At 42.1% G+C, this 27628-nt stretch overlaps 2 protein-coding genes across 5 annotated transcripts in view; one reads left to right on the top strand and one right to left on the bottom strand.

The window, feature by feature from the left end:
* NTN1 (netrin 1) overlaps window positions 1-5839 on the top strand; it is a 119043-nt gene extending 113204 nt beyond the window's left edge. The window contains exon 7 of one of the 2 annotated variants that reach the window (XM_035104691.3): window positions 433-5839. In XM_035104691.3, the coding sequence (XP_034960582.1) occupies window positions 433-761 (329 nt within the window). In that variant the 3' untranslated portion in view covers window positions 762-5839. The remainder of the gene's footprint in view (window positions 1-432) is intronic. The other variant, XM_060271790.2, reaches the window with a different exon arrangement.
* Window positions 1-27628, bottom strand: part of STX8 (syntaxin 8) — a 177416-nt gene that overhangs the window by 93956 nt on the left and 55832 nt on the right. Inside the window, exon 8 of one of the 3 annotated variants that reach the window (XM_035104692.3) lies at window positions 8086-8973. The exons of the other annotated variants lie outside the window; for them this stretch is intronic. Within the exon in view, the coding sequence (XP_034960583.1) occupies window positions 8906-8973 (68 nt within the window). The 3' untranslated portion in view covers window positions 8086-8905. Of the gene's footprint in view, window positions 1-8085; window positions 8974-27628 lie in introns of those variants that run through there. 3 annotated transcript variants of the gene reach the window in all.

Raw genomic sequence — 27628 nt, 5'->3', positions numbered from 1 at the left:
CCAGAAAAAAATAGGCAGGATCAAATGAAATCTGAATGCAATGCAAGTAAGGGCAACTCTTCTCTTAAAACTAAACCCATGACCATCTACCGAGAACAAACAGACCAGTTACTTCAATGACAGACAGATTCCGATAGTTCCCAATGACCTTCCAGTTTGAAGTATAGGCAACTCATTTCCCAAAGGTAACATAATGCAGTTGGGCAGTTACATCCCCAGCATCTCTCTATCAAATCAGTTACCCCATAAAGGACAGTAAGAACATTTCTATCATGTAACTTACAAGTCTGTCATTTCAAAGCGACGTCCTTCATGCATATTTCTAGATTGCTCTTGGTTAACCACTGCTGTTCAAGCAACATTTGCTTTGTCCTTGAGAGGAGAATTGGGGTGTTAAATTGATTGTCCCTGTTCTTGGCTTTCTGTTCCCAGCTGTCCAGATCCACATCCTGAAAGCAGATAAGGCTGGAGAATGGTGGAAGTTCACAGTCAACATCATCTCTGTGTACAAGCAAGGGACAAACCGGATACGGCGCGGTGACCAGTTCCTTTGGATACGCTCCAAGGACATTGCCTGCAAGTGCCCGAAAATCAAACCCATGAAGAAATACTTGTTGCTGGGCCACGACGAGGATTCCCCTGACCAGAATGGCATCGTGGCAGACAAAAGCAGCCTTGTTATACAGTGGAGGGACACATGGGCTAGGCGACTGAGGAAGTTCCAGCAACGGGAAAAGAAGGGGAAGTGCAAGAAAGCCTAGGGGGAGAGAACTGGAGATGGGGGGAGAGACTGAACATACTGCTTTGCGTAGGACTTGAAGCAGACGCGAATGGGATTAGGGTCACTGGCAAGAAGCTCACTTTGCATTATGTGTGATGGGGCGGGGGGCAAAGGAGGGGTTAATAACTTCTGTGAGACATGCCAATTATGCACCTCACAATACAGAAAAACCACAAAATGTAGTGACAAGAGAAGTGACAAGTTTAGAGAAGGACAGCCACGCGAGACCCTACTCACCATAGTAACAAATGTTAGGCCAGTTACTAGTTCCCATCATCCCCTTTGACTTTCATTCTCTCTTTATTTCTGTCTAATCAGAAGAATGACCAACTGCCTTAAGTTCTCTAACATCAACTAGTCTTAAAGTCTAGGCACAGAAAGGACTCAACCTGTCACTGAAGCAAATATAAAGAGAGATGTTGAAGTTGGACAGAAATCGCCCTTTGACTACATCTCCTCCAAAGGAGATTAAATCACATTCTTATTGGTTGGAAAGATGGAGCATATGGATCATGGCTTGAAACCAATTTCTGGGGCTATAATTAAATGAACAGCAAACAAGCAGCCTGAGTAGCTCATCCATTATCTGCCATGCAGCATTTAATGGACTGGGTCACCTTTTTATTAGAATCTAATCAAAGTTCACAGAGATATAAGCTACTTACCCTGCATACAAGGCAGTCAGTAGAGGGGTGCTTTCTTGAAAATGCAGCCCCAGACTAAGGTCTTATTGCCTGACTTTAAAAGGCACTCTGCTAAGGAAAGAAAGCTGACAGCTATGAAGTATCGATGGAGCAATTGAAATAATAATTACTTAACAGCAATATCTGAAAACATGACCACCACCGATCTAATGGGTAATCTAAAGAATTAGTCAAATATAAATGACTGGGATTTTTAGGCGTTGTCCTTGCACTGCTGCTTTTTTGAATATAGCCCTACCCTGAGACCACTGGATTTTTATTATTTTTAAATGCATTCCCTAGGAAATGAAATAAACTCTGTCTATAATTTTAAGTAGTAATAACTTCTTTAGACACCCACTATCAATACCCATCTCAAAAGCAGAAAGCAAAAGTTACCATTGATAGATTCTTACTGACTCCAAACACACCCACATACACAAAGCTACCACTTTTGTGCCTCTCCATAGCAATGGTTATTAATATCTCAGTGTAGGACCCATTCAGTGCTTCCTCTTTTACCAGAAGGGTTGCTGAGCTGCAGACAGGCCTATGTGCTGGCCCTGTCTGCAGGGAATGAATTGACCAAGATATGTACCATACCTGCTCCAGGGAAGACCAAGTGGGAAAAGACACAAAAGAACAAAAAGTGTTACTAATGCTTACATGGAGCAATGACTTCAGAAAAGGAAAGTCATGTTTGTAAGAACCCAAAATGGAGCTTTAATTAACGTATGTTTTGTGGCCAATAACATACTTGGAATAAAGGAGATACCCTCTCAAACACTCCCACAGCAGCTCTCTATGCTTTCCTTCCCCTAACCTCCATTTGAAGGAGACTTTTGTTCCACTCATGCAAATCTCCCATCAGCTCTAACTAGCAAACTAGGACTGTCTAGGCAGGCAGTTCACGCGTGAGCCCAGGGACGCCTGCTCTGCAAAATACAAACTTCCCCAAGATGTTTCCTATTAGGAAATATGGAAACATCCTTTTAATGACATTTTCCAGTGGTTTTGCCTTGTTTTATAGCAATTGACAATATTTATATAATGACATAAACTACCATAAAACAAACTGTAGCACAAAAAGGTGTAAAGTGGCCAGATGCCGGGGAAGCGGAGAATAGGGGGACAGGAGTTAGGATCCCTGGCTGAAGGCAGGGGGTGGGAACGAAGTGCTCTGACTCAACTGTTCTGCGCACTGTTGAGAGTTTCTGGGCTCTCACTTCTTTATATGAGCCTAGTTGCTGAAAAAGAAATATGCAGAACATTCTCAGAGCTGAGGTACATTTATCAGTGTTGTTCATACTGGCTCTCATTTTAGATTCAGAGGGAATTAGTTTACCTACTAAAATAGAAGACAAAAAAGAGCCAAGCCAACAATCAAAACAAAAAGTGCTTGTCGCCATGTCCTGTTTCAGCCACACACTGCCCTGATCTACTCATACTGTGAAATTAAGTAGCATAATATAGATAGTTGGGTTCTATATTTTAGAGTGACACCCTCCATAAAATACTCCCTGAATGCAAAAAAGTAACAGAGCAGGAAGAGCGAGAACCATCCTGACATGCTAGTTTGTTTCCTTAAAAAAAAACTTGCAGGGAAGTTTGCATGCTGGGCAGCATTCAAAATTGTTATTTTCTCCCCAAAAGTAGTACAGTCCATTTTATCACGTCCAGATTCTACCCCCTAATTCTGCTGCATGGCAGAACCAAAGTAAATAACTCCGGAAAAGCTGCTTCTTATTAGGTCATTGATTTTCAAACTTCCTATCTTCAGGATACCTGTTTTACACTGATTTGTCCGCTGAAGAACTGTGCACTCTGTTGTTGTGCAATGTCCGCCATGCTCATTGGGCCTACCTGAGAGTTGCTCCCCAGAGCCCACCCAACATTCTACTCAGTCTGTGCAATGCAAGCAAAGAGGATCCGCTTCTCATCAGGAGAAACCCCGAATAACCTTCTAAGGAACCCTAGGATTCCTAGGACCATAGTTTGAAAACCACTGCTCAAAACTCTTAAAACTTTCTTGTGTTAGCAACATGTTGAAGTGTACTGTATTGAAAGAGCAGCCTGTAAAATCTTAGCACTGATATAGACTCTGAATGCAGGCCCACCAGTGATAAACATCAGTGGTGAGGTAGGTACTCCTGTATGGAACATTCATTTTTTAAGTAGTAGTTGGGTTTAAAGCTGAACTGAAACCCTCTGTTTAGCTTCACTTTTGCTACTGTTGAATTTTTTTAAAAAAAATTCATGCTTTCAAATGCCCCTCTCAAAATTTCATCTATTTTTCATATAGAACCTAGACACTAAAGAAAACAGAGAGCCCTTCGAAAAGCCTGCTTTTTATTTCAAAATCAATGGAACGCAGGGGTTTTACAAGTCACACAGCCTGGGTAAAACAGGGTATAAAGATACTCTGCCTAAGCTGTAACTTAGGTTCAGACTCTTCTCTGAGCTGTGCCCTGTGGGGGTAGCTCAGTGATTTGCCTATTTTCTTTATGTGCCAAAAGGTAACGTGGAAGAGGAGGGGGGCTTTGGTCTGAGTTCTCATTAGTGCTCCAGCCTTGAACAGAAAACAATTTGATTTTCATATAACGTGCTTAGTAGTCTGACAAAAGATTTATCCTAGACTGAAAATTCAGAAACAAAAATCAAAGCTCCTAAAAATCCATCTCAGCCTGACGAGTGCACCCTTCTCCTTGACACACACCTCTCCATTCTCGCTTTCCATATGGAATTTTCTGGCTACAGTACAGAACTTGGTGTGATGTCGTTTCCCCTTGAAAGTTCCGTTCTGCATCTTAACTACCACAGCAGCACATATATATTCCTGTGAGCATTCAGGAGCCAGTTCTATGTTTGGCTTTGGGAATTAGTATTTATAACCACTAAGTAATTCCTCAAAACAATGTTTACAAACAGATACCCTCACCGTGTGTCCAATCCCCTATAGGACAGCTGGAAAATGGCCTGCGCTTCCATCGTGGACACTGATATCCTAGAAAGCTGTAAAAGGGGATGGAGACACCAAGATAGCAAAAGGCAGCCGTGGGGAGGGGGGCTTATAGAGAAAACCAAGAATGTTGACTGTATAGTACAAAATGTAAAATAGGCTAGAACTCAGAAACTGTATATTAACCAGAAATGTAATATTTTAGATTACTTTATCCTCATCTCAAATTAGTAAGAAAAGCCTTTTCCTTATCTATATTGGCAGGCTTAAGGGTTTGTTTTGCACATCCCACATTTAAAGAATATACCTATCTAGGTATACTGCAATGGGCATATAGGAGAGTTAGAGAGACTTTCAGCTTCAATCAGCAAACCATGAAATAAAAGGAGTTATATTTTGGGGCATTGGCTTACATTCTATAAACCCTCTCTCTTTTTTCTCTAAAACAGCAACACAGCCTTGGGGCTACTTATTTGGTGCCGCTTCAAATCTTCCTGCACCATCAAATGTGCTTAGGAGGTAGTATATGGTCAGGATTGTGTCTCACATTTAGGGTTGTTCTTTTTTGGGGGGAGGCTAACACTAAGTTAGGCAACCTTTCATAACGGAGAACGTCCATAATCCTTTCCTGTTGGTTTCACAGCCCAAATTTAAGGGACTTGGCAAGAACAGCCCAGCAGAATGGCAAGCCGTAGTTTCCCAAACTTTCACTCAGAAAGTAAGGACAATGCAGACTTAAAATCTAAAGAACTAATTATTTTCTTGCAGTTGAGAAAATAAGTAAAACTACCACCAGATTTAGTATTTAAATGAATCTCACAAAAAGGAAGTTGGTGCCTTGCACCTGCTCTAGGAGTGCCACACAGCAGCGGATTGTCAAGACTACATTCAAGGTCTTCTTGAGAAACATTCAAAGCTCTACATTGACAGGGTAAAAGGGCAACACAAACCATTCTGAGAAGCAGCTGAAATGCCAAAACAATCACCACTCATGAGTAGTATTGAACAATGGCTTCCTCCCCATTTTATGTTTTGTTTTAGCTGGTTCATTGTATGCTCATTCCCTTGATCATCTTACCTTTCCCCTATTACACAGGGGGGGGGGGGGGAATCAGCTGTGTTTTGATTATTCCTGTTAATATCATGAATTGTAAATGTTGTTTAGTTATGACTCTTACATATAGTTTTGGGGCAATGTTTCTTTACAATGCATACTAATATATTATGGTTATATATATGAATATATTTAATGACGTGGGAAAAAAAGTTGTGGATTTTCTTATTCCCCCCTCCCTCCGTTTTCTTTTATTTGTTAGATGGGCTGACAAGTGAACCAGGAGCAGCATGTAACTGTGCAGGATCCATTCAATAGGACTAAATCCAGACACCTGTCAAATAAACTCTTGTAAACTTCTACTCACCTTATGCCACTCTCTTCTGTTGAAACAGGATGAACAAGTTGTGCTAGTTGCCATCAACTTGGCTTTGAAGGGGGATTAGGCAAATTCATGGATGATATAAGGCTATCGATTGCTGCTAATCGGAACGGCTGATCCTGATTAACTCCAGGATCAGAGGCAGTCTACCTCTAAATACCAGAGCTGTGGGAAACAAGTGAGAGTTAATTACTGTGCTCATATTCTGCTTGTAGGCTTCTCTTAAGCATCTGACTGGTCACAGTGAAAATCAAGATTCTGGACAGGATGGGCCTTTGGTATGACCCGAAAGACTCTTACGTACTTAGCAGTGTGATTCTGTGAGCTTCAGGGAATACAGTATCTTCCACTGAAAATAAGCAAATATTTCTTACAACTGTTTCCTCTAAGGTTTTGAAAAGTAATGTAAAACAACAATACTAAATCAAAAGTGGAGAATCAAGCAAGCACATCAACATAAGCTGTTTTTATGTGTACCGAATTTTGCTCCTGTTGTAACAACAGCCTTTGTGACGTTCTAAAGCGACTGCATTTTTCTTTCACCTTCCAAACACCCTTCATGTTGAGAAAGCCAATTATTCTGCATATATTTGAACCAAGGAAGGAAGTACACCGGACACCAGTCTTTCCAAGCAGAAATAATTGGGTAGTGTTACTCATTATCACAGATAATAAGTATGTTCTGCTCTTGTAAAGGTGGTCCCACTGGGAAACTTGGAAATACTGTTAGATTTTCCAGTGGCAACACCAACCTGCAACTGTTGTCGCTCAATGGATTAATTGGAGTGAGAGCTTACCTTGACTAAGTCCTTTACCACCAATGAACCATGAGCAACTCCCCTCCAAAATCTGAAGTTAGGGATAGGCTTCCTGCTCAAAAGATGACACTTCCATGCACCATTTTAGAAATGAAGCACTCGATTTCCATACCAGGTCTTCTGGAAGCCATGGGGGAGTACCAGCCACACCACTCTGGCAATGGAAGAAGCACTCGGGTCTGGTGATGTCTCTTGCTCTTCCCTCCGTTTAATCAGTACCACACAGTTCAACCAACTTGGGTTCCAATACAGATCTGGCTGAATGCATCTCTTCCTAGAAAAGCTGCTTTACTTCCTTGTTGGCTTTCATTTCTTTAGTAGTACAACTTAGAATGGGGGAGCCGGGGGGGGGAGAGAACCATCTATGGAACAGACCACTTTCAGCCAGCCCCAGGTTCAAAAGATAACCTCCAGTAATAAGTGGCACAAAATGTTTGGATGATCTTCAGTGGAAAGTGGTGCTGTTACTTTCCAGAAGAACAGAAACGGAATTCATAGTTTTGCTGACCATGTCTCACCAGAGTCTGCCATGTTTATGCAATCACTGCATTACTGTGCATGATAATTCTCCCTTGTGGATTCTTTGCTTGCTCTGTGATAAGAGCATTGCAAGCAGAAAGTCCAAGGTTCAACCCCTAACCTCTCCAGGTAGGACCGGCAATGTCCCCTGCCTGGAGAGCTGCTGCCAATACTGAACCAGATAGACTAGGCATCCCCGAACTTGGCCCTCCAGATGTTTTGGAACTACAATTCCCATAATCCCTGACCACTGGTCCTGTTAGCTAGGGATGATGGGAGTTGTAGTCCCAAAACATCTGGAGGGCCGAGTTTGGGGATGCCTGAGATAGACCAATGATTTGACTCAGTATAAGGCAGCTTCCTATGTTCCCATGTTGGTTTTGGCTATTGTAAGGGAACATCCATATGCTGGGCAGCTCTAGAACCAACCACCTCTATGGAGCCTTAAACAAAAGGGCTATTGATTGCACATGCACCCATCTTCTCCTTCCAGTGGGTCATGCGGTGGTTATCTCTCAGCTTTGCAATATACCACCCATTCCCAACAGTGGATTAGAGGCTCACTATTTACTGTAGCATGGCCAAAACAACATGCTCTGGAGACTGAAGTACAGTATCGATTATAAAAGGATTTGCACAGCTGCTTCCTGTAGTGGTTTGGATGTGGGCACACATGTCCTAATGCAGCTTTCTTTTTTAAAAAATCTACTATTCTCATAGAAACATTTCCTAAAATTCATATAGTCAACAAATATCAGAGCTTAGGTGGGTTGACAGCCAGAGGCAGTCTTTAGAGTTCTTTAGATTTCAAACTTCCCTGACCCACAGGAAAACAAAACAAAGGAAAGAAAAGAAAAGCAGAAAATGAAATAATAATGTGCCCAAAGAGTAATACAGAAATTAAGTGTTTTATTCCGTCTTGTTATTGTAGTAAATTGATCAATCAAGTTGGCACATATGTAGCAAAATAATGAGGTGAGCAAACATTAAATAGTGACTTTTTGTATTGCTACTCTCATCTATTTTAATTTCTCATCTAAAATATAGATTTTGGAGCTTCAGATAATTATGTTTCTTCCCTGCTATTAATGTAGTTAGGAGGAAAACCACAGCACAGCATAATGTGTTAGTTTCTGCATTTTAGGATAGAAACACCATCTGATTTTCCAAACAATACCAATTTGCTCCTGTCCAAATAAATGTAACAGCAGTAACTGTTCTGTCTCAAGCCAAAGATTATCCAGGATTTATGTGCATCTGAAAGGTTTGTGCAAATATCCATGTGCAACAGAACATGGATCAGAGCAGCAGTTTGCTTGAACACCACCAGATCCACTGCCCTGACATTCAGAACCAATGTGTATTAATTTCAGCTTCAAAGATAATGTTAGAATGAAAACTCCAATATCTTAGCTTGGCATTCTAGAGATTAACTGTAGATCCCACCTAGTAGGGACAGGTGGAATTGGAATTAATTGCATTTATGCTTTGATGTTTGTTAGGAGATTCGCCTCCTACCAGTAACATTCTCAAAAATATCAAGTCCTACTGGATAGAGATTTTTGCAAAATGAATTTCTCCACCAGCTGTGCTTTTGCCAGTGCACTGAGAATGAGTCAAATACAACCAAGTCCACAGAAAGTGTCAGTAGTGAGATCGAATTTTCCTTGCCTCAGAGTGCTATGGCTGCAAAGTAATAGCTCCATTGATCATTTTGTGGGCCACACAGCAACGACGACTATCGCAATCAGCAGTAGTACGATCACCACCACCATCCCTGAAAAGAATCAAAACAAAACCTAATTATCTCTGTAATTATTTTAAATCTCAAACACAAAATTAAAGTCTTTAGAAGAATAACTTCACATCATAAAATAGTTTGTTTCTGAGTTGTGCCACCTGAGTTTTGTCCTGTGAGGCAATTTCAAAGACAGCTCATCAAATGTAGTTGTTATAACATTTCAATTAAGAAAAATGGTCAGTAACATGATAGAGAAAGGGATAGAGAAAGGGGTGTGATATGGGTGTGCAAGATGATGCAAGGAAGTTTTTCTTCCTCTTCCATAATACTGGAACTTCGGACCATCCAGTGAAGCTGAATGCCAGAAGACTCATGAAAGACCTGCACACAGCACATGAATTCTCTCCCAGAAGTCACAGTGATAGCCTTATCCTCCTCTATTAATTAAAGCCATCCAAACTGGTGGCTATCTATGGGTTAGAACATATGCCTACAAGCAGTCATATGCCTCTGAATACTAGCTGCTGGAAATCACAAAAAGGGAGAGTACCGTGTTGTACTCGGGTCCTGCTTGCAGGCTTCTCACAGAAATCTTTTGGCTACTCTAAGCATAGCATGCTGGCCTAGATGCGACTTTAGCCCCAGTGGAACGATGAGTCAATGCATCTGGCTGTTAACCAGAAGGTAGGCGGTTGGAGCCCATCCAGGGGTGGCTGTGGGCAGGATGTCTGCATTGCAGGGGGTTGCACTAGATGACCCTCAAGGTCCCTTCCAACTCTATAGTTCTATGACCCAGCAAGGCTACTTTTATGTTTAGCTGGTATTCCGGTCCAATTTGGAAGTCTGAGCTTTAAAAGAAAACTAAAAATACTCGGAGATGTGATGGCCATTTCGTATGCCACCCTTCACTATCCTTGTGCCCTCCAGATGCTTTGGACTACAACTCCCATCAGCACCAGGCAGCACAGCCAGATGAGAATGGGGCTGATAAAAGTTGTAGTCCAAAACATCTGGACTGCATCAGGGTGGTGAAGGCTGTCCTGTGCCATATGTAACTTGGTTCTTTATTGTACTAATGTTGAAAGTACATTTCTCTGCGAAGTATCTAAAGGCACAGTCTTTGCACAAGGGGAGGAAAACGATGAATATTTATACTTCAGTATTCTGCTAAGTTTTTCTGTGCCTTAAAAAAAAAATTCTTTACATTTTCATTGCTAGATTCTATGCGTTAATTTAAAACCAGTAGTCAAAAGATATAAGATTCTTAGAGAATGAAAGCAGATCAAGATCATAGCTAGAAATTTGTGATACGTAATATTTCTAGGGAAACTCCCTCAAATAGCATGAGAGATAGAATTGTCAAAATATAAGAGGAAGATGAAAGGGGGGGGGCTGAGATTGAAATCTGGAGGGAAAGCCAGACTAGTATAGCTGGATGGAAAAGAACAAATTTGAGATCTATGCCTCAAAAAAAGGGAAGTAGTTACTTTCATGATGACTGAAATTAGGCCTCCAAAGAAAATATGCAAAATCGTGCATGGCAAATGTAAACAGAAATGTACCCCTGAAATGAGTCACTCGGGTCTGTTTTACTCACTCACATACATTACAGAAGGACTGCACAATGATGGGCACTGTTTCCTGCCTTGCAGGGCTTCCAAGTGCCAGAGTCCTGCCAAGTTAGTGAGCAGTTCTCTTGGTGCTTTTTCAACACCTTGGGAATGGGCGATAGAGATGCCCAGGCAAGTTGCTCTTGCTATGCAAAATGTCACCAATTTTTGAGAGCGAAGATTGGCTGCAACCAGAGGGCTGCCGTTCCATGTTATTCTTTTTCATTTCATTTTCCTATTGAAGCTCCAATTAATTAACAGAATGCCCAGACATCAGAGAACAAACTGTAAGACGCAGAGAGCCAATATGGCCCTGCAGATGTTTTTGGAGCTCCCAACTGCCCCAGCCACAACAGCTCATGGTCAGGGATGATGGAGTTGCAGTCCAAAACATCTGGAAAGCACCAGTTTAGCAACACTGAGCTAGAAGATGAATGCATAAATCTAACCGAAACCATTCTGCTGGTGCTGTTAAAGAGACACTTCCCCCATGCACTCACCCTTTCCCTTTCTGACATTTTCCTGTTGGGTAGTGATCACTTTTGCACTTAAGTCAATATTCCACACTCTCAAGGTAGCTTACTTGTAAATACCCTCACCTTCCTCTCTAGGGAATTGGTCTTGTATTAATTTTGTGGCAGCCCGGCTCTTTCACCTGAGTGATGTGTCAAGTGCATATATGGCCTCTTGCCCCAAGGAAACTGACACATTCTTACGTTTGACCTCCTTTTTAAATGTTACAGCTTGGGAAACAATGTTAACTCTTTAATCCGCTTTTGTTATCGAGCGCAGGCTTAGGTGAGTGGTTGCTGAAGACTCAGAAAGTCGCATCCAATGGTGAGGGCCTGCAGAATTAGGTATGCAAACTTATTGGATTGGCTGTTAGCCCAATTCCCAAATCTCAAGGAAGAGAACAGGCTTTTCCTTATTCAAGTGTCTCCAAAAGACCCCAGGTTAAAATGCACCGCAGAAGCCAGTCGTATTCAAACCTGTCAACATTCTCTTCCAAATTTCCCTTTACAATTCCCACTAGGCTTATGTGCCAGAAGTTCCAAGTGGGTCACTTTCACTTTACCCATGGGGCACTGAGGCTGAGAAATAGCAACCTACAAAAATTATCCAGGTTATACCAGAACAAACTTAGTTGGTCTATAAGGTGCTACTGGACAATATTTTATTTTTATTTTTATTTCCACTGCATCTGACCAACACGGCTACCTACCTGAATCTAGATACATTTTCTGCATCTCCTGTGGATGCCAGCAGGAACTAAAAATGAAGTTTGCAACACAGTTGTCAACTAACAAGTGCCGAGTCAGAGACAGACTCTCTTGCTACAATTCTGCCTGCCTTTAGCCAAACAAAGGCAGATGCTGTGCAACACTATTTTTTAATTCATTTCTCTTTTTGGCACGTTTATATTTCTGAACCATATAAAATTATAATCTGGGATTTCAATTGACTGGGCCTGAGCACCTCCAAAAAATCTCAAGAACCTGTATGACAGGTACGGTAGGTAAAGGATCCCTGGACAGTTGACTATGAGGTGTGGTGCTCATCTCACTTCAGGCCAAGGGAGCTGGTGTTTGTCCGCAGCCAGCTTTCTGGGTCATGTGGCCAGCATGAATAAACTGCTTCTGGTGCAACAGAACACTGTGATGGAAACCAGAGTGCATGCAAACGCCATTTACCTTCCCACCACAGCGGTAACTATTTATCTGCTTGTGCTGGTATGCTTTCAAACTGCTAGGTTGGCAGGAGCTGGGACAAAGCAAGGGGAGCTCACCCCGTTGTGTGTATTCAAACTGCTGACTTCTGATCAGCAAGCCCAAGAGGCTCAGTGGTTTAGACCACCGTGCCACCCGCTCCCTAACCTATATGAATGACCAGTTCTGGTCTAATTTCTAGTGTCACATAAATGCAATATGTTGCTCAGGTCTGAAGTGCAATTTGTCTTCCATTTTTATCCATATTTCAAATGATTTAAAATACTTTAAATGATTTATTATACGTTGATAAAATAGCTGCAGTTTCCAACTCGGGCTGTATTGTAAAAAAACAGTTCTTAGTGCTAAATCAACGCCTGTGCACATTTTAAAACTGTCATTGTGCTAGGCACTGTAGACAAGTGCAAGACAGAGTCTGTCCAGAAGGATTAAAACCTGCACCTTTGATTTAATAACATCATCCTTTAAGGCCACCATCAACTTTATTGTATGAACCGTTGACCCCAACAGCTCCTCCAAGATCAAACAAGGCAAGCTGCGTCCTTTAATCATGGAAACACCTGAGATTGTTTTATGCATTTATTTATGATCACCATTCCAGTATGAAAGATTAAAAATGATTAAAGCTATAATCACTCTACAGGAATGCCTATCAGAAATAAATGTGTGCAGATACAACAGTTTCAAAATCTTCACAGCCCAATCCAACAGTTGGTAAGAAACGCTCTTTTCTTTTTCACCAAGACTGGCTGGCAAAGCAATGAGAAGAAGAGAAAATAAAAAGCAGAAGTCCATGAGAATTCCTGCATGTCAAACTCAGTCAGAAAAAGTGTGTAGTGAATTTTCAGTCCAAAATGTTTATTGTCTCTATGATGAAATAATCCCTAGAGTTTATGGTCCCAAACCACATGCATAACCCAACTGAATGAGAGGAAATGAGATAAGTGTTTCCCTTCATATATCATTGTTAGACCTCCATTTCTGGTTCCATCATATATATATATAATCTGTTGCTACTTTTCTAAAAGAGAAATCAATGCCAGATAATATGCATCGCTATTTCCAAGATGGAATTTCAAAGACGGCCTATTTTCTTTCCAGAAAGAAGAGTTGCTTCAAACCCTCCATTTAGAGCAAACCTTTCCAATCAGAGGATTGCTTGCTCTGAGCGTATTTTGAAACATTTCCATTTCATGTATCGGTCCAGTCAAAAGATATTACTTTGTCTCTCTGTGGTATTTCCAATCATACCTCTACCCTTACAAACACTCAGGTGTGTTCATAATTACTACTTGATAGAGCCCTGTTAGCTTTGAAATAAAATGAAACTAAACAGAGACAACAGACATGATTCAGTAACAAACATATGAATAAAAAGCATAAGCAAAAAAGTTACTCACAGGATACAAACTGCCTCTGTATAGTGTTGTGGGAAAAGAGCAATTTCAAATGCCTATAACCCACAGTCTGCAGCTCCAAAAACATAAGGAGCTCCCCCCCGCTGGCTATGAAATGGGGGAAGCTATGAGCAAATAAGGATATTAGTTGACCATAAAAGTGTAATCTCAGAGCCTCGGTCTATAACATTTGAGAATTATTGGAGAATAGTCCTTGTGGACTCGAGATGAGCAAATGTTGTTTCCATCTTCAAAAGATTCCAGCTAAACATCGGGAAGAGTCTCTTGGAAGGTGGTGGACTCTCCTTCCTTGGAGAGGCTGGAAGGCCATCAGTCATGGATGCTTTAGTTGAGATTCCTGCATTGCAGGGGGTTGGACTAGAGGACCCTCAGGGATCCCTTCCAACTCTACAATTCTAAGACAATCTCATTTCCTCCTTGGCCACCCCCACAGAGGAATGAAGAGGAGGAAGTGTGCCTTTTGACAGTGATGGCAGACAAAGGGCTGCAGCAACAGGAAGCACATGAAGGCCTGATGGTCACCTGCTCATTCGCTCAGCCAGGTTCCCCGCCAGGACCCTGGGCTTCCCTCAGTGTGTTGCTTGTGCATGAGCTAACAAGCAAGCAGGTGGGTGGTGGCAGTGGCAGGGGGAGCAGGGAAAGACCACTTGAGCCACTCAGCTGCCTGCTTGTTTGCTCACTGTGACAATTTTCTCATTTGTTCCACCTGCTCTCGTCGTGCTGCAATTCACATGGCCGCCAAGAGGCAAACTGCCGCAGCATGACCACCTTTTTCTTACAAAAACATTCTATAGTAAGATAAAGACAATAACTAAAGAGATACACAGTTTGGTTACCTCCCCGCCCTCAATAATGCAGGAGCGTGCTGAGCTTGCAACCAGGAAACACTGAAATGCAAGTGCTGCTTGTATTAACTAGCCCCCTCCCACCAGGACTGTACCATGATTTATGCCGTCATGGAAGCCCTTTCCTGAGCCACAACAATGGCTCAAATTGGAACAGTGAGTACCTCCAGTTGTGAGTTCAGCAGCAGCCACTTGAGCATGCTCCCCACACACACACACCCACAAAAAACCACCCACCCACAAATGTAGCATAAGCACTATACTACAGAACAGACATTTTCTCTAGAATTATTGTCTTCATGCACAACATGCGAGCAGGCACATAGACATTCCAGCAAAAGAAAAAGTTAGCCCTGACTCAGGCGACTATATCAGCACAACAAAAAGAAAGGATACACTGGCTCCCCCCCCCCCATGTTAATGCAAAAAAGGTCTATACCCAAATAGAAGGGTATATTGAAAATATTAGATCCTTATGAGCCTTGTGGTCCCTGGAATACTCCTGCATTCTTGATCACAGTATGACAATGAAAGTGATTTCTCTTTAATGCATTCAGTTATTGGAAGACTAAAAATATCCCCTAGGCCTGGTACTGCTCTGTTCTCTTTTACCAAGACACATCTTCATCCTAATATGTTGCATTACAAAGACAGCAATAAACATTTCAGTATGGGTTACCCAGTCCCCAGGCTCATATTCTCTATTTCCATCATAGCCCTGTTATCACAAATGAAAAACTCTTAGCTCCGCTGCCATCATAAATCACTTTTTGAGAAATTAAGCATGAAAAATTCCAGCTACATAATTTTTCATCTTGAAGAGAACAAACCTATGAACCAACAGATTTTTGTGTGATGGATTAATGCACACATCTCATGGGAAATGCAGGTATTAAATAATATATTAAGAATTCTACTAACACACACACTTTGAGTTTATGCTCTGCCTGATAATACATATTCACTCTTCAAAACAGAAGCTAAGGTATTATACAAAGCAAGAGAACACAAGAGCATCATCTAACCTTCAGTATTTATGTTCCTAAATGTTCATTTAAGCAACTCAAGCCATCCTATAGCTAGGAGGATAACATTTCTTTTCCAGTCCTGCGACTATTGGTGAACCCTTGTCCATCAATTCCAACACAAGCCTAATGCAAGAGAGGCAAGAGACTCCAGCATCTCTGACTGAATACTTGGCAATGAGAATCAAACAGACTGGGATGCATTCCCCTCCACCCTCAAAGCACACAAGTGAGATTTTGCTGAAGTATCCAAACTGATTTGTTTCATGCAACATTCCTTCACTTTTCATTTCATCAGGGCTGAAAGAATGCACAGATCATGCCAACTTGGCTTCAAGAGCCATAGAGCTCAATCTAGCCAATATGAGCTCGCACCTTATCTTTATTAAGTTTTAATTGCATCAGGCATTGCTGGCATTTTGTCCTCATACCATGAAACCAAAAACGGGAGTCCCTCTGTCACCCCTTCCCAGCCCACATCACGAGTATGATCTCACACCTCTCTGACTCATTTTACAGGTAGAGGACTTAAGACCAAATATATCCTACTCTGTGTCTCACCCCTGCAGCCCTACTGGAGAAGCACCAATACATGCGTAACTTTCTAAAGTGAAGCCCCATTAGCACCTTTTGCTGTGCTTGTCTTCAAGACTCATTGCTGAAACTTTGGCGGTTGCACCACAAGCGTCCTATGACCTGCTACTAGATCATCAATCCATGTTAAGGAATCACCGATCTATAAACTGGGTAACAATGCAATTCAGAGACATCTGGGACTCCAAGAACATACTACAATTTTATTAGAAAAAAGGGATACAAATGATACGCTCAGCCGCAGTTGTTTGCGTCATTCCTTTAAGCCTGCAAATTTGATCGCAGTTGCCTAACAGCTTGTAACAGCTGTTACAAGTCTACTGCCAGAATTGCTCCATGCTCATGTTGCACACCTGAATGGAGCGTCTCGAAATAATTCACCTTAAATTGGTTTCCAGAATACCTAAGTAACTCAAACCAGTGCTAGTTCTGTATATTATGATGTGGCCCAGGGTGCACCATCCTGTAATGTTCCTGGAAACTGGGATGATTTAAGCATTTAAGTTCTATGTAAAGTTTTCAGACATCATGATTATGTGCAGTCTAATAAATGTGCAGGAGATATTAACACTTCTTTGGCTGTTTTTTGCATGAAAATGCAGGAATTATTTTACCATTTGCTGGCAAATGCAATGCTTCTAACCATGATTCTAAACTCAAATGAACACCACAAACCTAAAGCACAGCACTGTACAATAGTTATGGAGGAGCATATATTTGGTCTTAAGTCATCTACCTGTCAAATGAGTCCTGTGGGTATGCGTATCTCCTACATAAACAGGTAGGCATTTTTACATGGAGTGAGTTGGACTTTCGTGTGACATCATCAATTACCACCTACAAGTCACTCAGCTTGCTGGTAATTCTCCACAGTGGTTATGCAGATGTTTAAAAAGTTAAACAAGTGCAGGGGTAGGCACCCTAAGGCCCGGGGGCCGGATACAGCCCAATCATCTTCTAAATCCAGCCCACGGACGGTCCGGGAATCGGTGCGTTTTTACATGAGTAGAATGTGTCCTTTTATTTAAAATGCATCTCTGGGTTATTTGTGGGGCATAGGAATTCATTCATTCCCCCCCCCCCCCCGCATATAGTCTGGCCCACTACATGGTCTGAGGGATGGTGGAACGGCTCATGGCTGAAAAAGGTTGCTGACCCCTGAACAAGAGAATCTCCCAGTTAATTTTCCCCAAGAGAAAACCCTGATGTACTGGTACTTATCCATACTCTTCCTACAAATCCATCAGCCTTAGAACATGACAAACACTTTCCCCCAGATCAGAGAACAGTTGTTGTCTCTTGAAATTCGCTGTAAGGCCCATTACTGCACTTAAATGAAGGGTGTTTTTCAAGCTCTCTTTCTCACTTAACCTACCAGTAAACATGGGAAACCATTAGTTCAAGCTGCCACAATTAACTCCCAGCTTTCCCTTCAAAGGCTTGGAGAGTATGAAGCTACTTATCATGCAAACAGCCTAGGAGCCTCTTTCTCCTTGTGAGGCAACAGGAGGGGAAAACTACTGAGTTAAGTAGATTATTGGAGAAGGAGTCACACTCAGCTGCCCTATGAGATGATTAGACCCTGGGAAATGCAGACTCCAAATCTCCTGCTCCTGACAGTGAACATTCATCAACTGCATTTGGATAATCTGCTATCAAGAACCTTTACAGAAGCTTCCCATACTCTTCTACCAACAGTATGGCAGGTGGAAAGGAACACACTTATTTGTGCAAAAGAAAGCTTCATCACTAGTTGCTGCAAAAACAGCCTTTTCAAAAATGCAGATGCATCTCTGGCTAAATCACTCTGATAGATCATGCCCACTAAAGACACACATACATGCATTGGCAAGAATGGGTGCTTAGAAAAAACTCTGTGGCTGTCTTGACACCAAGTTACACTGCCTGATTTTACCAGTTCTTTTCTCCTCATAATTCAGTCTTGAACATTATCGGCCACAAACTGGAGCCCAAACATTCTCCTCCCTTTCCTGATTTTGTAATTTTCAACAGTCCTCAGTAGCTTTGGTTATCAAATTCAGTTAAGAGAGAAAATAAGGGAAGAGTGTTGTCCCTTTCCTCTCAGCCTACTTCCTTCCTTACACACTCTCTTCTCTTTGGTGTGTTAAGTGTGCATGAGAATTACCTGTGGCTGAATAACTCATGAGTCTCTTTATAGGTTTACATGCACAGAAGGAAGCTTGAAGCACAGTATGATGTGAAAATAGCCCACTACTCATGTGCTATTCAGCAGAAACTGTTTTACAGGAAGAGTTCAACAAAATGAAAGGAGATTATCCATGAGAAAGTAGATAGGAACAGAAAGTGTTCAGATAAAGTTACTGAAAGGAAACCTAAACAACCAACCCTAAGCTACTTCCTCAGTCCTTTGGTGCAAACTGCTAAGGACAAGCACTGCAGTGTGTCCAAAAGGGGAGCCTTGCCTGATCAACAACAAAAGAAAACCAAAAGGCTTCCACAAGTAGATCATATAGTTGTTGTAAAACAGCCACAAGAGTGCAAACTGATTTAAACTTGCAATTGCACTTTCCATACCTCATTCATTCACTCACTAACAGGTTATCCCCTTTTTGCAGATATAGGGAAAGAGGGCCAAGAGGTAGTGACTTGCCCAAGGGCTTCCAGTGTCCAACATTTAATCCACTGAGCCACCTTGTTCAGTGACGTTGAAAGAGCTAGCTTATGAGGGGAAGGGATTTAAACACAGGGAGATGTAAGCAACCAAACCCTAAAGTAGGAAGCTGCTATTACTCGTACAATTTAAGCAAAGCTATATTGCCAATCTCAGTTCTGCATTGAAAATTCTTCAGATATTTAAAGAAGGATTTGCTCTGTTCTGCAGTAAATGAGGACAGAAAGATGCTCATATGGATTCAACAAGAATGGATGGAAGAAAATATGTAGAACATGTATGTATTAAAACTTTGAAAAACAGTAGTAGTAGTAGTAGTAGTAGTAGTAGTAATGAATCCCAAGGTCTCAAGTCATACTCCAGTACCTATAAAGCAGCCTTTCTCAACCCTCGACTACAACTGCCATCATTCCTGATCACTGGTTCTGCTAGCTAGGAATGATGGGAGTTGTAGTCCAACAACATCTGGGGACCCAAGGTTGAGGGAGGCTGCTATAAAGTATAAGGGATTTTGTTTGGGGCACTAACCCTTAGTTTTGACTAGGGTTGCCTCAGTTAATCAGAAGTCTGACCGTCTCTCTCCCCAAAATAATTTTAACTGCAACTCATTCCAAATGCAACTCATTGTGGAAACTGCATGGCAGCAAATTAAACCTGTGAATTCATCTCATAAACCAGAATCCAAAATGACTGTATGTTAATTCGAATCTCTGCCTAATCCCGTTGCCCTACAAATGGCAATAAGTTCTAGAAAATGATAATCCATGTGCAAATATTTTTCTCTTTTCTGTGTACAAAAGTATCAGCAGAGAGAATGAAGGGCTACAGCAACTCAGCTTGAGAGTACACTTAGAAACTCCAACCCCCGATGTTCTATTTTTAATATTGCTATGAAAGAACAAAATTTCTCAATACAAACGCCTCCACTAATTGCCTCCCTCTCCTTGGAAAAAGAAATATACAGAGTAGGAAACTCTCCTTAAGATCCAAACACATGGAATACTTTAATATGGCATGTGTTTATTGAGATACCTGTGACCTAGCCACCATGAATTGTTCTTAAAAAGCAAGCATGTAACCAGTGGAATTTTTAAATATGCAGGTAGTATCTCAGACCTCATCATAGTAGGAGAGCTTTGCATAAGCTAAGCTTCCAGGCATGTTCACACAAAGCATATTATACAAATCAAATTCTTAAGATCATTCAAGTATGAGTGATGGATGCACGCCCCCCCCCCCGCACCACGAAGGTCTTACCTTCCAATAAGAGTTGCAGCAGCTAATATTGAGTGTAGGTGAAAAAAGCACCCATGGCCACTAGGGGCATTTCTAGGTTAGGTATCTGATCTTTTAAGAGTGAATATGAATGGAATGAAGCACTGCATCTTCAGTCTTGTCTGCCTTCTGCTTAAAGTCTATTCCCCCTTATCTAACCACAAGAGCTTTTAGATGCTGATTCAGAAGTGGGTCTCCACTCCCCAAAGCAGCAACAAGAATGGTGGGGAATTAGACTGAACAGCTGTTAATAATACCCCCTGATACAAGTCAGAAAGGAAGCAGAATCACCCCAACCCTGCAAGATGATTCAGAAGGATGCTACTGTCAAATGGCACCAGCAGGTATAGAAGCAACAACTGAGATTGTCCACTACAAGCAGAGAAGTCTCTGGGCTCAAATCTGGCCTAAAGCCAGAATGAAACAGATTTAAAACTATCAGTCTCATGCAGGAATGCACAGAGTTAGACTCTCTCTCTCGTTGTGCCCCATGAATGGCAAGTTAAGAGCATGGTCCAAGTTCCTTCTCAGTTGCTTTTCTAGCAGAGACATCACCCCTACCTCAAGGGTAGCCAACCTGGTCCCTCTAGATGTTATGGACTGCAACTCATCAACCAGAGACAGCATTCCCAATGACACAGGGTGGTCAGAACATCTGGAGGGGAACACAGCGGCTGCTCCTGACCGGTACCTCATTCAATCATGTCCACAGCCTATGGGGTAGAGCAGGCATCCCCAAACTGCAGCCCTCCAGATGTTTTGGCCTACAGCTCCCACGATCCCTAGCTAAGAGGACCAGTAGTCAGGGATGATGGGAATTGTAATCCAAAACATCTGGAGGGCTGAAGTTTGGGGATGCCTGGGGTAGAGGATAGAGAGTCTTTCAACTGCCTATCCAAGCCACCTCACTATTCACCTGTTCGACTTCTCTCCCCTGAACACAGTCACAACTATCAAGACCTCTGATGAACTGAGAGGCAAAATATGGTCACTTCTATAGGCATTAATTGTCATGCAAATGAATAGAAAGGGCTGACCTTATGGCTTATCTAAAACCATAACCAGGAGTTTAGGCTTTTGCTGGAAATGGAAGGCCGGCCATTAAGCTTTGGACAACACTCTCACAGTGCTAGGATTTCTCCTGTGAGAAACCAAAATAACAATGGATCTTTTTTGTTAATCATTAAAGTATTAACAAAATAAATCTGACTCCTCTAGAAGGGAACATCATAGGTTTTAAACTGTATACCTGGACTCATTAATATCTATCTGGGTATGAAACCCCAGATATAGTCCCACATACAGAAATGGACCCAGAGTGTTGACTCATTGAGGAAAAGTGTTTGCCCTTTGTGGTTTAGCCTCTGACCTTCCTTAAGGCTAAACAATCAGCCGCTGGAAAGTGTTACAAAACCTCTTCTACCTCCCACTGGCTTTTTATTTATACACACACACGCACACAAATATAAAGGTTGGTTACTCTCCGGTTCCTAAGAAAGACTCCCTCCAGCTCCTCTCGCTTTCTCTTGGGGATGTGGGCTCACTTCTCTGAACAAGAGGATGACCTCCAGCAACATGGGGCCTGCACTTGCTACTGTCTTCAGTTTGGCAACCCAACACAAAGACAGTGGGCCTGGTATATACAATTTTGGGGCCAAGCTCCCTATTCACAGAAACAGGCTCCCCAAGAGACAAAGCCTGCAAGATTCTTAATTAAGTCTAAGTGAAAGACAGCCTAACCACATCCTGCTCACATCTTCTGAGTACCTTCATTCTGGACTTCAAACAGCCACAGAACACTGCCCATCAAGCACGCCAAGGCATTCACAGCCAGCAACAAACAATTCCCCCCCCCTTTTAAAATATAGAAAGCCTAGTCTTCGGCACTCCCTCTTCAGCCTGCTCTCTTTTGCTGCTGATTTTAGACATGTCTCTGGTTTGTAAAACAGGAAACAAAGGGACTTCTTGTGTGTCAGAAGCCCTCCAGAGGGTCTGCATTTCATTCCTCCCTCTCCAGGCAGTGTCTGGAGAGCTCTTTAGCCCATTTTGTCTCATTAACATTTCCATGAAGGATCAAAGAATATATTATAAAAATATCTAAGTATTAAGTACAATTCCTGCTAGGGAAGCCGCATAAACAGATACGTGTAAGAAACCTGTGCAAATTCCTTTGCCTGACCCATTTCTTTATTAGATAATTGTCTCTTCGCAAGAACAACAACAGCTTTTCTTTCCATTGAGCTGCCCTTTCTACAAATCCTGTGAAAATCTTGATAAATACATTCCATTGAACACCCCCCCTCCCCAAAACCAGCAAACAATTTCTGTTTTCCAAGCCTCGCTGTGATAATGTCCCTTGCAAACAGAAACCAATTATTCCCTGGCAGTAAGTCACCCGCAGTATGAATTGCTGTAATTTTGCCCCTTTTAGCAGCTGCTCAGGGTGGGCTGAGAGGTGGCTGTGGTAATGAAGCACGGATGAATACTAAAGAAGCACTGAGGCATGGCATCCTGTGGAGCAGCAGTGTTTAATTTTTCCTAAAGTACTTTCTTGCTCCAGGAAGCAAATCAATGAGATTTATGTGTCAGAAAGGGAGCTTTCTACTGTATATTTGCATTCACAATCCCAACCAGAATACGAATTTCTATGCACCTGACTAGCTTGTAAAAAACTTTCACCTTATGTTTTAAAAGTGCTAACACCCCCTCCCCCTCCCCAATTCTTTGCTTTCTCATTAGAAATGCCCAGCAACATCCGCCAGACAAAGGCACTGCAAACAAAGTGTATGGAAAGGAGTGAGAGGGGGGGGGGAAATTAGGGAAAACAAAAAAAGAAAAGAAAAGAAAAGAAAGGCGTGCAGAGGAATTCCTTTTTTCACTGATCTGTGGAATACATTAATATCCCAAACTGTTGGCACAGACTCGAACGCTCAGATGGGTGACAATGCAAGCAATGACTCTGAGTCTGGGATCTTCAAATAAACCTCCGCTGCTGTCATGGCCACCGGGAAAGAGGCTGAGGGCAATATTCGCTGACCTTCATTTCGTTGTTTCACCAGACCTAACTGCTGGACCTTTGTTTGCCTGTTACTAGGAGTTCCTCTTTCAAAAATGTCAGCATTTCCTAGACGATACAAGAGCCGGTTTATTAGGTAAATAAACCCACCCTAAAGCAGTCTCTCCTGCTCCACGATGAGAATCCACGGAGAGCAGAGACAAGGAGCAAATCTGAACCCTCAAAATGAAAGGAGGGAGAAACCGCAGAACTTTGGAGCGCATTTCAAAGGCAAATATGAAAAGGCCATCAAATGTTATATTGAGCCATCAAGGAATACGACTGGGATGACTGAAAACTGCAACAGAGAAGACCTTTCAAGTAACAAGGGATTTGTGTGGCTTATATGGCACTTTCCATGAAACTCATATGTTTCAGGGAAATGATAGGTGTCCCTTACTTCCGAACATTACTGTCCCATGTACATCTACAGGACAGACATCACAGATCCACACTGTCCCTCACCACTGTTTGGGCAATCAATTAGTTTGCAGTTATATTTCGGGGGGGGGGGGGATTTATTCCGCCCTTCCTTCTTTTTGAGGACTCCAAAGGGAGGATAGAGTTAACTAAACGCCATCTACAGCAGCAATGAGAAAGTGAAATCCACCACAAAACACTGTGGATTCAGATGCTTTCCTCAAGATTGCCCTCCTCATTTATTTGAAAAAATGGCCAATGACTCGGCCCCAGATCATAGCCCAACAGTAGGGCTGCAGTTGCATAATGAAGAGCAAACACGAGCTGGTCCCTCTCCTCTACTACACAAACAGGCCCTCAGCATCAAAGACCAACTGCACAAACTATTGGTTTATGTGACTGTCCCGCCATTTTCTTGAGGTTCAGAAATGGTACAGATCAGTCCTGCGTGTGATCAGGCACTCATGAGGAAGGCCCAGTACACATCACACATGGTTTCGTGGGGTGGAGGGAAAGATGTTTGCACTGCTCCCAATGGCTTTCTCAGTTTTGCTTCAGATATGAAAACAAAGAAGGAAAAGCAGCAACAGCAACAGAATGGCTGGTTGGATGATATGTGAAATCTTTCAGGTTGAACAAGGTATGTTAACCAAGGTTTCTCTTAACTGAGAAAAAGCACCCTGGATGTCCTTGCTTTTAGGAATGAAATACAGTCGTACCTCGACATCTGAATGCCTCGACATCCGAAGGTTTCCCGGAAGTATTTTCTCTGGGGATGCGCAGAAGCGCAAAAATCGCGCATGCGCAAAATGGACGCTTTGACATCCGAAGGTTTCGACTTACGAAGAGCGCCGCAGAACGGATCGCCTTCGTAAGTCAAGGTACCACTGTACAGTACTATGAATCCTTATCATCTCTATTTTGGAGGCTGACGTTATATTGCCCTTATATGTGGGAAAGTCTTTATCCTGGACCTTTCCACCATCCTTCCACTATCTGCACCCTATATTTCTGCTGCCTAGTATCTGCTTTTGAAATACGCATCTTTCTGGTGAAGGAAATTAAAGAGCTTCAGAAAAACGCATGCAGAATCAGGAAAGTGCCACATATGATTTTCACCCAGCTCCCACAAAACAAAACAAACTAAGTCATGATCTCAACAGAACCTCAGCACGATAGCCAATTGTGTTTTTTTTCTCTGTTTTTAAAGGAAAATTTAACAACCACCTAAAATCACAGGGAAGCCTCGACTTGCAGGATGTGCTATAAAATAAACAGCAGGCATCAAATTCTGATTATCACATTTCTGCACTTTTTCCAGAAATATCAAGCAGTGATTTAACTCCTGGACACGTATCCTTGGAAACCAAACTATAAGCAGCTGCCCCTGGATGTTCACACAATGCCAGGTTTCCCCTCTTTGTATTCAAATATAACTAATTACTTGGCCTTTGAAATGATAGATGGTTGAGGGGGCGTCCCGGGGACGCACCCCAGCCCTCCAATGGCAGAGCCAGATTGCCGGGTCTAGCAACAGCTGCTCCAAATCCCCCACGAGGTGAGCGGTGAGCGAGGCTCTATTTGAACAGCTGCATATGCAAATGTAATTAACTAGGTGTTGCTGGCCTCTTCCGCTCACCCAGCTTGCATAGGCATGCTAGACTCCCCTTACCCATTTCTTTGAGGTGAAGGGGGGGGGGGGAGAGAGAGAACGCAACATCATTTTCTCACTAGACATGCCAAATCCTCTTCTGAGTTTAAAGAAAGAGTAAATAACAAGGATATGAGTATCAGGTCCAAACTGCCTACCAGAGTAGCTCCCAATCCTGTGTCTTATCACTCTAAATTTTTAGATTTCTGCTCTTGGAAGCCTAACGAGACAAATCGGGGTTTATTTTCGCTTGGGGAGACTGTGGGAGTTGGAAGGATTTTACTGTCCAGACTATTTCTTTCTGAATGCTTTCACCATGGACTTCTGCCAAGTGACAAAGAGGTTGCTCAGTGATTAAAGCATTGGGATAGAATTCCAGAGATACAGGTTTAATGATAGCATGCCATGGGCTGTTTGGGTGACCTTGGCAAGTCAAGCAACTTATCCTTTACTCCACTTCACCAGAGGAGAATGGGAAAAAGAGAGAGTGCATCTGATGGTGGTGGGAGGCAAGCATATTAGGATCTGTGGTGCTCTTGAGAAGATACACAGAAGGAAGAAATATGTATGAAACAACGCTCTCCTGTGAGTGTCCGCTGCTGTTTAGGGTCTCGAACTCTGCGAATCATAGCATGTTGGGCACAATTATCTAAGCTAGTTATTAACATGCCACAGCAGTTGAAGTCCTCAAAAAGCACAAACATTTTGACAGGCATAAGGGGGTGATATATTAGCGCAGCAGTCCCAGTGCCTGAGTCTGAAATAAATGGCAGCACAGGGCCCCAGTGTAGCCATAGATTACTGGTGGCCACCATCCAAGCAAGTTATTTCTGTGTCTCAGGGCCAAAATAGACTGATCTTAACTTCATGAACGAAATCAATGCACATTTTTATTAGGTAAATAGCAGCTGAAATAATAACCCACCTCCCATCTTACAAGAAGAAGTTACTATGTTTTTATGCCCCTTCTCCAAACTTGGTCCACTGCTCTGCTATCGGTATGAGGTGCCACACACATTTTCGAGAAAAATTCATGGAATAAGATCTGCCAACATCACAAACCAAATGGCAGTAACATCGTGGAAAGTGATTCCAAATACCCAGATAGCTGGGCTTAGGGAACATGAAAAAAGGCAAAGAGAAAAATGGAACAGCTCATAAACCAGGGAAAAAAGTTTTTTCAGGGAAATCATCTTTTGGTTCAGACCCAAGGCAATTGTCCGTGCAGTTATTGGAAAGAACGTTGGCACAATCTTCTGGCAAACCGGCCACAGGAAAGGCTGACTTCATGTCACACTGAACTAAGCTCCCTGCAATACTAAAAATAAAGCGGATGGAACTTTCACTCGTCAAAATATACATACTTTGCATCAGCTGGACAAATCTGATTACTTGCAGCCCTGAATATATCAAGCCAATTGACTTTCTAAGAAAAAAAAAGCCAAAGAATGTGGGTACTTCACCAGAATGATGAATAAAGTGAGAGCTGGGGGCATACTCCTACTTTCTAGGGACATTCTTTTAGGATGTCATCCACATTTTAAAAAACCCGCAGATTTATTTAAAGTTAGAGGAACACCGTAAAAAAATAATATGTATTCCTGTGAGAAGTTAATACAGCGCAGCGCATACCAATTTAGGTGAAAGAAATTAAAGCCGTGATTTTTGTTCTCCCCTAAAGACACCATAAAAACTAAAAGCAAAGAGACATCTCACTGCAATGCCACCTTGTGGAACAGAAGAAAATGGGAGATTTTAATACAATCCATTCCTATATCTTACCATTCATATGCATTTCTAGTGAGCTGGAAGAACTGGCGGGGAAAGAGAGGAGAGCATGGAGGATAGACTAAGTCATCTTTAATTGTCTTTAGAAATAACGGATGAAATATACCTTTGCTCTCTAACTGTAAGTATTTCATAGAGCCAAGTTGCTAAGTAAAATTGAATCAATCTGAAAAGCAACTGCCATCTGCTTGATGATGGGGGGGAAAACATCACTAGCCTACACTATATGATATTGTGACTAGATACGGGTGCAAATCCCTGCTTTCAGATTCAGAACTCAACTACACATCAATCTGTAGGGGTTTAATATCAAATGGCTGACTGCCACCAGGCCTAAGATCTTAATGCTAATAATGCTAGCACAAACTGTATGCTTCTGAAGCTCCCCCCGCCCCCAGTACCATGGTAAGGTTACTAATAAATAACAACAACAACATTTATAGCATCATCTAAAGCCAGGAGATCAGACATTTTCCATCATCATCATCATCCCCTCCTCCCCGCAGAGCCATCATGAACCACCACTATCTTGAACAAGTATATTATGTTTATTAAATATTAACTTCCATTTACTGTTCGCAGCATTGAAGTCTTTTCTGCCAGACAGAAGGAGGGATACGAATACTTCTA

This window comes from Zootoca vivipara, chromosome 2, assembly GCF_965207765.1.
Source record: "Zootoca vivipara chromosome 2, rZooViv2.hap1.1, whole genome shotgun sequence".
NCBI classification, from domain to species: domain Eukaryota; kingdom Metazoa; phylum Chordata; class Lepidosauria; order Squamata; family Lacertidae; genus Zootoca; species Zootoca vivipara.
This window is presented reverse-complemented; position numbering and strand designations above follow the sequence as displayed.